The 12977-nt window shown below is 39.1% G+C and overlaps 1 protein-coding gene across 2 annotated transcripts in view; it reads left to right on the plus strand.

The window, feature by feature from the left end:
- PRKCA (protein kinase C alpha) overlaps positions 1–12977 on the plus strand; it is a 315357-nt gene that overhangs the window by 261608 nt on the left and 40772 nt on the right. For both annotated transcript variants that reach the window (XM_074971004.1, XM_074971005.1), the window contains exons 9-10: positions 9285–9428; positions 10780–10953. In XM_074971004.1, coding sequence (XP_074827105.1) covers positions 9285–9428; positions 10780–10953 — 318 coding nt within the window. The remainder of the gene's footprint in view (positions 1–9284; positions 9429–10779; positions 10954–12977) is intronic.

A 12977-nucleotide genomic window follows, 5' to 3' on the forward strand; every position in this document is an offset into this window, starting at 1 on the left:
AACTACATTGAAGTTCATTCTAGCACAAACTACCACATCAGGAAAATTAACAACACGTTATTGTCAGAGCCTTCCAGTACATAGTCACAATGAAGTATGTTCCGAATGGAATGGCAGACTAATTATATAATTTCCTTGTTTCTGAATTTTCAAGTCAACACTATCCTTATTGTAACCTCCTTGTTTATATACCAGTTTAATAATAATGATGATAAAATATGGGGGTTAAAGTCTAATGTCCTTATCCTGCTAATTGTTCCACCCAGATGCCCGGATCTGCCTGCATAGAGCAGCTTGGATGATCAGGGGACGGTGTACGGATCTGATCCTGATGTCCTTACTGAATAGTCCTAAAAGATTGAAATGGGTTGTTCACATGTATAAAGGTTTTCAGGATTGGACTCTAAGACATCAGTCTAGTGCCCAAAGTGCTGCATAAATCACTGCCTATGTTGGAAAATAAAATTGGGGGGTTAACTTTTCTAAAACAACTAGGTGAGTTAGAGGCTAAGTCCCATTTTTAAAAGTGCATTAGTTACTTGGGAGCCTAAATCCCATTAACTTTCAGTGAGACTGAAGGTACATATACACTGGAAAAAAAGACCCACAACAACGAGTCTCCGAGCATGGGTCAGCTGACTCGGGCTTGTGCTATGGGGCTAAAAATAGCAGTATAGATTATTCAGGCTCGGGCTGGAGCCTGAGGTCCAAGACTCTCTTCCCCTTACTGGGTTTCAGAGCCCAGGATCCAGCCTGAGCCTGCATGTATACACTGCAGTCTTTAGCCCCATACTGCAAGCCCGTAGCTGTTGGTCTTTTTATCAGTGTAGATGTACCCTTAAGCTCCAAAGATCCTGAGTTACTTTTGAAAATGGGACTTAGGCTCAAGTACTAATCATACAAATGAACCAGTGAGATCTCAAAAATGAGATCTAAAAACAGACAGGCATTTCTCCGCAAATAATTATAAACTATATATTTCAACAGCATTTTTATATTAAATACAGATCATTTGGGATTTATATACAGAGAACTATAGATGTCCCTTAATTTTGCAAGACAGGAATAACTATGCAGAAGCAAACTAATTACTTGATTACTTATGCCCTTTGTAATATTATCGTGTGATAATGATATTTGGAGCTAATCTCAAAAAATGTGAACATCAACAAATAACGATGATGTGATTACAGAACAATTATGTGGTTTTTTTGTGCCTGTAATGTAAAATTGTTAGCAATAATATCCTTCCACTCTAAACAGTAATTTAATTAAAACTTTAAATGTTCCTTCAAGACTGCAAAAATATGTAGTACATATTACAATATGTAATTACAGATGTCTGTGTCTTATAAGTGGGCACCCATAATTGTATTTGTGTATGAAATAATATTCAGTCGTACAGCGGTATTTTGGTTCTGTATATTTTTGGCTCCAAAAGTCAATAATTTAAATGTAATGGGTAGGATTCTTTTAAACGGATATTATAACTAGTTCATTTTTCATTAAGCTTTGGGTTTTAAAGTTTGCATGTTCTTTCAATACCTATAGCTAATCCACTTGCTTGTGATTTTTCAACACACTACATGTACAGATAGCAAACAGCTCTCCAGGGCCCGTGTTCATCAAAGGATATCAACACATGTTCAAACTCCATTGACTCCTGTGGGACATAAGCACATCCTTAAGTGCTTTACTGAATTGGGGCCCAAATGTTGGTATTTACTTATATAGAAGAGAATCAGCAAGCAGGTAGTGTCTCTCAAACTTAGGTATTCAGTGACAATTGGGTTTTTAGGTGTTGCCTATGATCATGATATTGCCATATGTTCTGAATACAGCAAAAATGTATATTTTACAATCAGTCTTTACCAAATAGGAGAAACTTGGCATTAATAACAAACTAATTTCTTGGGCAACAAAATAATGATTGGGCAACAAAAATGATTAGTGGTAGGGAACGGCTGCCGCATGAGGAGAGATTAATAAGATTGGGACTTTTCAGCCCGGAAAAGAGACGACTAAGGGGGGATATGACAGAGATCTATAAAATCATGACTGGTGTGGAGAAAGTAAATAAGGAAGTGCTATTTACACCTTCTCATAACACAAGAACTAGGTTTCAGAGGGGTACCCGCGTTAGTCTGTATCAGCAAAAACAACAAGGAGTCCTTGTGGTACCTTAGAGACAAACAAATTGATTTGATTCATAAATTGAATTTTTATAAATTGAACCACTCCAAATCACTGGTTGCTTCTGGAAATGTAAGCCTAAGTAAATTAAGAGCCCATCTAACTAACTTGCACATCCAGGTGAGCACAGTGACCCTTCCCAAGGTAAATGTAGCACCTCTGTCATGTTTGTGGCACACATTTCAGTCTCAGGCCTCCTGCCCACCAACTTTCTCAGAGTGGAGTCTTGCAATTCTCTCCTTCTCACCTGGGGATTTAGGCTACAATTCCTCTTGCAGTTCTCTGCGATAATCATCCAGAGGTCTGACTTGAGTTCCATAATTGCAGTCTTGGTCTCTTAGGAGCAACAACAAGGTTAACTCCGTGACCAGACACCCTTCATATGTATTCAGAACAAAAGCATTACTGATATAGCATACCTTATAAACAATAAACAGTTTCTGTGCATGTCTGGCTTGCTAGTGTCACCTGTCTTCCTCAGTTTCAAGTCAGTTCTTGGATTGCGTGAGAGACTATGTCAGGCTGATCATTTTATACAGTGTTCAGTTTTGTTTTCTGGGTTTCCCTAGCTAGGTCAAACCAATCTATGCCCAGGGAGGGTAAGGCTTCTCCAGACTTGTCACCAACCTAGGGATTTGCATTAATTACCCCTCCCAGTGTTTTTTAGTTCGTGCAGGAAACCCTTTAGTTTCCTTGTGGAACTAGAATGCAATTCCTAGCCCTTTAAGATACATATAACATTTATAATCTTGATATAATAGTCTTTAGATATCCCAAGTGTCCATAATACCTGTCAGATAAAACCATCTCCTTGTAGAAAAACCAAGGTTTAGTAGAAAATGGGTGGTTATGAAACCCTGAGACATATACACAAGCCGCCCCCTTGACCAAAGCAGCAACCTTTTCCTCCTCTCCAGTGCTACTGAGCACAGGGCCACTGAAACCCTACTCTTCCCCAGCATTCACTGTGCTCTGTGTCTGCTCACCCTTGCTGTGCAGACAGTTGGGCGCATACCATAGGTGGGATCCAGCTCTTAAACTATTTGTTCATATGTGATCATATAGAACAATATGTGCTCAGGTATCTAGACTAAAGCTGGAGTGCCATGGGTCCTGTCAAAAGCTTTTCCAAATAGGATTGCCAGCATGAAGCGACTTAAGAGTCCTTTCATTGCAGCCTTTGAACGTGTGCACTTGTTACATAGAAAATTGCGTGGCTATATAGATTTGCCACTTTGGACATCTTGGACATTTTGGATTGTATATTCTTCTTTGCTGCGTTGTCTAGGGGCATTTTTCCTTTTACTAGAGTCACACAAATAAAAATAAATTTCAGAGCAACTCATTTGGGGTAAAGAAATCAAAGGTTCTCCATTTGTATTTCTAGCAATGCGTTGTTCGAATTACTTCCTGCAGGGTGTATTGAAAAATAGAATTGTGACCTGTTGCCTGAGTGTGGAGACTTTTAAAAATGGCCTTTATCCCCTCTCTGTCTCCACCATACACACAATCGTCTCTTGGCATAACAAAGTTTATTATGGTACAGTAGTAAATGTGAAGCAAGAAAAACTAATACATTACTGGAAATCTCAGTAATTAGACTTGTTCTGGGTATAGGGGAATGTTCAGAGGCCACTCTGACCAGGTTTTGTTCAACAAAACAGAAGATCGGAAAATATTTTACAGGCAGCGCGTGTCCACCTTCAGAACCTCTATCCTGTGTCAGAGAAGACACTTGGGAATTGGTGGGAGATGTGCAGGAAGTGTCCCAAGATAGCTTTCTGTTCAAGGTTTGCACTCCCACCTCAACAGCTGATTAGTTTTCAAGGTGTAATTCCAGTAGGGCATAGTGACACAACCAAACTTTGATAAAGCTACCTAAAGAATAAACAGAGTGGTGATTTAAGTCTTCTTCTGTTTATTCGTTCAGTTCATCTTATATGAAACTTCTGAAAACTATACACCTTAGGAATTTTTAAAAATACAGGGGTGATGTGAACAGTTGATCATGTTTTCGTGAGATAACAGAAAATCACTCCTGGGAGTAACTGTGTAGTTCAATATGTGTCTACCTCATTCTGAGTCAGATTCTGCACATCTGTCTCAAGCAAAGCTTCCCTCTTGGGGCCGTTCAAGGCTCTGTGCTGTAAAACTTGAAAACTATGGCATCATTATGTGGTGTATTGTATCCTGTTGTACAGTGCTTGCACTGAATCCCTTTTTATATAAAATCTCTGCATATAGAGTTTTATAAGAAGGGGCAGCCGTTTGTGGAACATACAATATTATGGGTTAAAGGACTGTATCTGGAGTATTTCTGATGGAAAATGCTTTTAACTTTTTTATTGGTCTTTTGCCTTGAGGGCCTTTTATCCTTTTTAGTGGGAGTGAAAGTTCCATACTAACTAAAATCTGCAGAGCTGGTATGAGGAAGGCTTTCTCTGACATTCAGAAATGGGTGTGCCATATATCACCTAGGAAAAGAAGCTAAGTTCCATTGAAATTATTGCTTATTGTCCATTAGTGGGTCCTGCTCCCACCCCTGCTTGCATGACATGTAGTATTGAAGTGATAAGGAAGTGACAATAAGAAATAACTCTGATTACTATATAATGAATAATTTAGTAATACCTAACAAAGCTGTATTAATTGCTGTTCATCCCAGTGAAAAAGCTGCTAAATTGTCTGTAGTAGCTACTGAAAAATGAACTGCCATCCTGCAGATCCCTTTCAGCTTTTGTAAGAAACTGTTGAAACTGTTAACTACAAAGTTAAAATGCTCTTCTTATAGTTTTAAAGGCAAGATGTAAGGCTTTCAGTGTGGTTTCTAAATCCGTTGGCTAAGATGCATATTATTAGTGGTGGGGCTGAGTGGTCACAAAGTTCGGATACTAATTCTGTGAAATGTAAAACTTTTGGTTTGGGCCCATCTCCAGGATAAATTTAACCACATGCAACGTTACAGAAGCTGACTCTGAAGGGCTGTTGAGGTGTTAGTTCTTTCCACTCATACTGGCAGTGCAATTTTCCATCAAAATTTTGCTTTTACTGTTATAGACCGGAGGCTCTTCATAGAGCTTTTATGGTTTTGTTCCCATGGAAACAACCTTATTTTGTTCTGATATCACTGGCAGTTCCTGTGAATACAGCTAAGAAAGAAGACCGTTTTCTGTATGCAAATAAGTGATCGGAATACACTGCAACAGAACCTTCACATTTCACGTTGGGCTGCACTACAAATAGGTCGTCCTTGAAATGCTTGGTTTAAGTCAGTGACTGCATCATTTCTTCAAAAAGCGGTTCACCAGCCGTGAAGTTTGCATTGTACCCTGGTGATACACTTTTAACCAAAAGGCAACAAAAAAGATTCAAATGCACCGATTTTCCTCTGTGGAAAGTTTTTTTAAATTGGCCCATATGCACAGACTGTTGTAAGGTTGGCCCAGGTGGAAGGGCACTGCAGATCTTTTAGTGGGTACTGGTCATTAGGTTATTTAGGCCATTCTGATTTATGCCCTTTCATTGAATGATCCAGGCTGGGAACAATCCACTCTGCTTTTGTCCAGGAGTCCTTTACCTTGTGCTTGTCCTTTACCAAGTGTCTGTACCTAGTGTTGTTCCTTTTGCCCCCTGAGTTTTCTATGCATGTGCTGTAGCATGCTGTGGATAATACCTCTCAGATCAGGACTCTCTTTTCGTGAGGCACTGTTTTTGGCTTCAGGTGTGACCAAATGTTAAACAGTATTCGATACCCTTTCTGGTGCCTGGGTAGGTCACACAAAACAGATGATACTTGCAGCCTTGTACAAGACAATGCTGTTGCAAACCTTACAGAAAGCCCAGGTTTTGCGGGTTAGTGAAAAGTGGAAAATCTGGATTTCCCCTTCATTTTCTTGCTGTAGTAAAAGGCAAATTTTACAACTAACTGTGTTTCCCACTATGAAGCCTGAAGAGCATTTACAAAGACATTCTCCCCAAACTTAAAACCACCATGTTGAGGTTACCAAGCGTTTTTCACCTGTTAACCCCATACCATCCATATACATTCTTCTACAACCCATATCCCAGAATATTTGTAGTTTTTTCAGTTCAAATAATCTAAAATGGTACAGTACATACTGATTTTATTTATAAGATCATTGTGCCATCTGTGGCCAAAATAGACAGTTACATTAAACATCTATGACTTAGGTAATTTCATATTTAAAAAATATTACCGGTACAATATGCATGTGCATCTTTAAACTATGATAAATTGTACATTGCCTAATGCTCTGTATTCAATAACCTGAATAACTGTTTCTGTTTGTGTTCAGATGATTACCTTCACAGCTAGAAAGATATCTATTTGCTGATAGATTATCATTTCCTGTTTTTTAGAAGAAAAATGTCCTCAACCCCAGAAAACAGCTACTTAGCTCATTGAAGGAGTTGGAAAGTGAACTTCCTCCACCTGCTGCTGATTGTAGATTTTTAGCATCTCTATTACTGCTACTAACACACGAACCAGTCGACTCTGTCAGGGTGACCAAACAAGTCCTTTCCATCTTTAATGCTGTTTCTTGAAACAGTTGCCTGTTTGATCTTCAGGTTTCCGAGTAGCAGCCGTGTTAGTCTGTATCCACCCCAAAAAAAATGCATTCTGCGCATCCGATGAAGCGGGCTGTAGCCCACGAAAGCTTATGCGCTAATAAATTTGTTAGTCTCTAAGGTGCCACAAGTCCTCCTGTTCTGTCTGTTTGATCTTGACAATTAAATATGCCCCATAGATACTACTAAGGAGAAACTACAGTGTTTTCTGCAATTCTGCTGTGTAGCCAGCAGAGGGCACAGAAGCTTATCAATTAACCTTTTACAGTTATCTTGGAAGGCAAGCTAGAGCATTTGTTAATAAAGCTTCTATTAATATATACATGAGTCTTAGGTTTTTGTCCCAAAAACAAATATTACGGACCAAATCTTTGCAGTAACTCAGAATGATAGGAGTGCCAAATATTGTGTTCGCAGCCTCAGGGATGAGAGTGGGTTTAAAGAACCCAGATGTGCAAGGAGAGAAGCTGAAGCATTTCATTGGAATATTATTTGAAAAACAAAGCAACTTGGAAGCCTCTGATGCTGCTCACTCTGTGTTTGGCTAGAAGTCACCTGGCTTTTGTAAATATGGACACTTAACCTGCTCCTTATACATAAAAATATTTTGTTGTTTAGGCCCCTTTCTGGGACGTGCATCAGAATATCCAGAGAGTCTATAGTGATGGAGAAAGTGATCTGATTAAACATCTGTTACCTTGTATAAACATAAGATTTTAGTTTACAACCTGTTGGTTAACATCTGAGTCATGCCAGGTATTGTTCAGAGGTAGACTGTGCACACACAAAACCCTGTTGAAGTCCAGGGGAATTTGTGCCAGCACAGAGGTCTACCCATGAGCAATGCATTGAGGAACAGGGACTTGACTGCAAGGTCTATGGGGCAGGGACTGTCTCTTACTATGTGTTTTTATGGTACCTAGCACAATGGAGCCCTAATCCTCATTGGTGTCTCTGGGTCCTACTGCCATACAAATAGTTAATTATAATAAAGGAAGAAACTGGAAATGCCATGTTAATGTTAAATTTCATTATTAACGTAAGCGGAAAACATCATGTGTATATACCAGCAGAGTATATGTGTTTTCATGTGTATGAAAGGGAACACTCGCTATCAAGGGGTGAGGGAGTATTTGATTTCTGTTAAGTGAAATGCCTAAAATAGAGGGGGGAAGTGTATCTTCAAATTTCTAGAGGGAGCACACAGGGTGAGTTCTCACCCAGGCTTTAGCACTGACTTACTGGTTGATTTTGGACAAGTGACTTAACTTCTCCGTGCGTTGGTTCCCTTATCTGTGAAATGGTGATAGTAATATATAATTACTGTACGTTCCAGATATGGCATTAGGAGTAACTGCTGTGTTTGTTAAGTGCTTGGAGAGACAAAGCAGAGCATGAGCATTTAGGATTATTTAGACAGTCCAGCATAATGGGTCTTCATATAGTTTAGAGAGAACACTAAAATCTGTGTATAATGCCAATTTTAAACCCTCTTGGCTTCACTGCTGGTGTGCAGGTAAGTTTTAAGCAAAGGGGGTCATTGAGTTATTACAGCTCTGCGTTATCATTTGGTGAGACTTAATTTTTTTCCTAACTTTGTGAGGTTTGAAATTCAGCTTACATATGTGATTTACAGTATCTCATTTGATTTACTCACTCGGACTCTTGCAACCTTCTGCAAAATATGAACTATCTCGCCAAGATAAACTTTTTTTTAATGTAACATTTCCCCTTTCCTGCCCCCCCCTGCGCCCCCAATCAACACTTGATTGAAAATCAAAGTTGATTGTAATGCCAGCTCAAAAGTGGCCATACTTATCAACACTGATTGTCATAATATGTTGGTTATTCAAAATGGAAGTTATTTTTCATAATGCATGTCACAGACTAACTCTTGCTATGAAGAGTGAACTTGCGTATGACATTTTAAAAGAGAATGTATATAAACAGTTTCTGTTATATCCTAAAGTACACTAGTAATGTTACAGTATGACATTTATAAAGAGCACCTTTTACATTTAAAAACAAAAATAACAGATTAGCCTGCTATGAAGAGTGAACTTGCGTATGATATTTTAAGAAAATGTATATAAACAGTTTCTCTTCTATCCTACAGTACACTAGTAACATTACAGTCTGACATTTATAAAGAGCACCTTTTATATTTAAAAACAAAAATCACAGATTAGCCTGATTATGGCATGAAAATAGTGATTTTTGCTTGTTTTTTGCTTGTTTTTTCTCTGTTAACCAAATAAGTGTATCTGCTTTTATCTGGTTATATACTTACACAGTTTTCCACTTTGTTTCACTTAATAATGACAAAAGTGTTGTTGGAATGAGTCTTTGAATTTGTGTGTGTGCAACTTTTGTTATGCAGCCTTTCTCCTGAGAATGTAGCTTCAAATTAATCATCTACAACTGAACATAATTCTTCTAATCTTTCATTTTACTGGGTAAACAGGTTACACTTCTCACTTCAATATTCTTTACCTCTTTAGAAAGCCAGACTTGGGCCAGCTGGTAACAAAGTCATTACTCCAATAGAAGACAGGATTTCCAATATACCATCCAACAACCTGGACAGTGTGAAGCTGACAGATTTCAACTTTCTCATGGTGCTTGGGAAGGGGAGCTTTGGAAAGGTAGTTCCATCTGCCTTATTTTTAATAATAGAAATGAACTGAAAATTGTCCTCCTATGAACTGTTTATAAAATGCAGTTTTTTTTCAAGTGAGAGTAAGTAACCATTGGAACAGATTACCTTGAGATGTGGTACATTCTCCATTATTTGGAATCTTTAAATTAAGACTGGCTGTCTTTTTCTAAAAGAGATGCTTGTCTCTGTTTCAACCATAAGTTGTAGGGCTAGATGCAGGAATTACTGAGTAAAAATCTGTGGCCTGTGCTGTGCAGAAATATAGATTAATTGAACCCTTCCAGCCTTAAAATCTATGAATCTATTAAACAAAGAGCTGGAAAATGCCATTGTATGCATTTGCTGCAGATTTTAGGGTTTCAGTTTTTAAACCTTGTCTCTACGTACTATACAAGTACTGTTATCTTGCTTATTCTTACATCTAATAACCTGCAGTGAAGACCTACCAGTACAGTAGAAGATTTTTATATGTATGAAAAAGATTACTTTTTGTACTGATAATTAACTGCAAAAACGTGGGATGGGGGGAGTATTTGTTTTCCAGTATATGAAATGTCCAGAGTTGGACGGTCAGCTGTCTTGATGTTCCACATTGTTGGGCTAATTTTCAAGCCTGGGTGATATAATAGACATTCAAATTCTATATCTGTCACTTAAGTGTGGACATGCCACTTAAGTCTGGAGATGCTTAGTTTATGCCCCTAGGTACTCATATAGGCTTTAAGTTGCATGTTAAAAAAAAATTGAGTTCCTAAACTTTAAATAATGTTAGGTAATTCCAGATTTTTGATACAGAGCTGGGCTCAAGAATCCTGATCTGACCTTCCCCAAAGTTCAAGGAGATTCAGGCTCATCTTTGGTGGTGGTGATGAAGATAGAGCTGTTACGTTGGTCACAATGCCATTTGTGAAAGCTGTCATCATGCAGTAGGAATGAATATTTTGGAAACGTCAGGGATGAGAAATACAGTGAAAACTGTTAACCCACTAAAGGTGCTGCTGTGTTGCCGGCTGTTTTAACAAGTGGTTTTATAATAAAAGTGCATTTTATGGAGGAATTCAAGTGGGGTCTGTCATTTTGTTGGCCATAGGAGAGGAGCCCAGGATTACCTGGGGAGCGCTGGCACAGGTGTCAGCGTAAACACTATTTTTGAAGTGATAGTACAGCTCATTGTAATCAGTGAGTAATCATGATATTTTTAGAGCTTCAGGCCAAGTCAATAAGTGCTGGTAGAATGGGAAGCTGGTGTGCCATTTACACCTTTCTCGGGGCTTGTGAGTCACCTCTATTCTCTGCCAGCGAGGGAGATTTTCAGCCTGTCATTTCTCTTTGTGCAGGTGATGCTGGCAGACAGGAAGGGGACAGAGGAGCTGTATGCAGTCAAAATATTGAAAAAAGATGTGGTGATTCAGGATGATGATGTGGAATGTACCATGGTTGAAAAACGAGTCCTAGCGCTGCAGGATAAGCCACCTTTCCTAACCCAGCTGCATTCTTGCTTCCAAACAGTTGTACGTGATGTCTGTTCTTTCTTGCTCCTCCACTTCTTTCACAGTTTAATCTTCTGCTAAGAAAACACTCGGATATATTTTATTATCTCAGTAACATTTATTATCTTCAACTTGCAGATCTCATGGGTGCTTTACACAGAAAAATGTAAAGAAATAGATACCTTGTGAAATCGGGAAAATCCATAAAAATAATAAATAGATCTTTATAATCATAATAAATAGATCTTTAGAAGTATTCTACAGCAACTAGTTATACAGAGCTTTTCTCTTTCTGTATATAAGAACTCGGTTATCTCAGTGGGACTTTTCATATTATTCAAGTTAAGCATGTGCTAAAGTACTCTGCTTGATTGGGGTCTTAATGCCCCAGTAATCTAATGAGATAATTATTTATTAATTAATATATTGGCATAATTAATTTGGTTCCCTGGTACCCCTAAGATAAGGAGGCTGAAGCTAGGATGGTAGTTGGTGAGCAAAGAATAGGTGAGTGCTTTTTACTTCCCCTAAGTCTGTGATACCAACCATAGCATGTAATATACGAAAAGGTTCACCTGTGGAGTTTGTGTTGGTGATATAAGGACCAGAAGATGATAGTACATGTCAGAAGATGGTCCCATAGTTCACAAGGAATGATAGTGGTAGCCATTTAATTCTAAATGTAGTGCTGTTTTTTGTGGCATGGACATTTGTCTACTTAGATAAAGTCAAGTCCCAAAACTGCAAAGATTTAACATGTGTACAATGAGTGTATAAATTTACATACAAGCATAAGTCTTTGCAAGAATGAGGTCTCATTTTGCATCATCTTTTCACCATCCAGTGGTGACACATTCAGCTACCAGTCTGAACTGAGCACTCTAATCTGAACTGAGCCCCTGCGCTGTTAAGAAGGATGAAAGGCCCAGAGAAGGAGAGCAGTCAACGGGAACAGAGGGAAACCTTCCCATAGTTGGGACCCTCCTTCCAGATGATGATGGGGTTTCCTCTCACCCTGAGGTTACCTCTCCGGGGGAGGGAACTCGGTCATTAGGAAAAGGCAGGTGTTAGTAATGGGAGTTTCGATCATTAGAAACATAGATAGCTGGGTTTGTGATGACCGGGAAAACCGTACGGTGACTTGCCTGCCTGGTGCGAAGGTTGCGGATCTCTCGAGGCATCTAGATAGACTTATGCATAGTGCTGGGGAGGAGCCGGTGGTCACGGTACATGGAGGTACCAGTGACATAGGTAAGGGTAGGAGAGACATCCTGGAGGACAAATTTAGGCTGCTAGGAAAGAGACTGAAATCCAGGACCTGTATGGTGGCATTCTAAGAAATGCTTTCAGTTCCACACACAGGGCCAGGTAGGCAGGCAGAACTTCAGAGTCTCAATGCGTGGATGAGACAATGGTGTAGAGAGGAGGGGTTTAGATTTATTAGGAACTGGGGAAACTTTTGGGATAGGGGGAGCCTATACAGGAAGGATGGGCTCCACCTAAACCAAAGTGGATCCAGACTGCTGGCACTTAACATTAAAAAGGTTGCAGTGCAGTTTTTAAACTAAGAGATGGGGGAAAGGCGATTGCTGCAGAGGCGCACGTGGATTGGACAGAGATTTCTCTTACAGGAGAGTCTATTGGTAGAGATTCTCTAGGTTTTAGTCAGGAGGAGAGTATGGAAGAGGATAAAGTATGGGCCAGATTAGACGAGAAGCATTCACGTAAAGAATCTGACACATCAGAAAAGGGCAGACAAATAAACAGTGACAAGTGCTTGTACACAAATGCCAGAAGTCTAAATAATAAGATGGGTGAACTAGAGTGCCTCGTGTTAAAGGAGGATATTGATATAATAGGCATCATAGAAACCTGGTGGAGTGAGGACAATCACTGGGGTACAACATATATCGAAAGGACAGAACAGGTCATGCGGGGGGAGGGGAGTGGCACTATATATGAAAGAAAATGTAGAATCAAATGAAATAAAAATCTTAAATGAATCCACATGTTCCATAGAATCTCTATGGATAATAATTACATGC

This window comes from Natator depressus, chromosome 14 (assembly GCF_965152275.1).
Source record: "Natator depressus isolate rNatDep1 chromosome 14, rNatDep2.hap1, whole genome shotgun sequence".
Taxonomy (NCBI): domain Eukaryota; kingdom Metazoa; phylum Chordata; order Testudines; family Cheloniidae; genus Natator; species Natator depressus.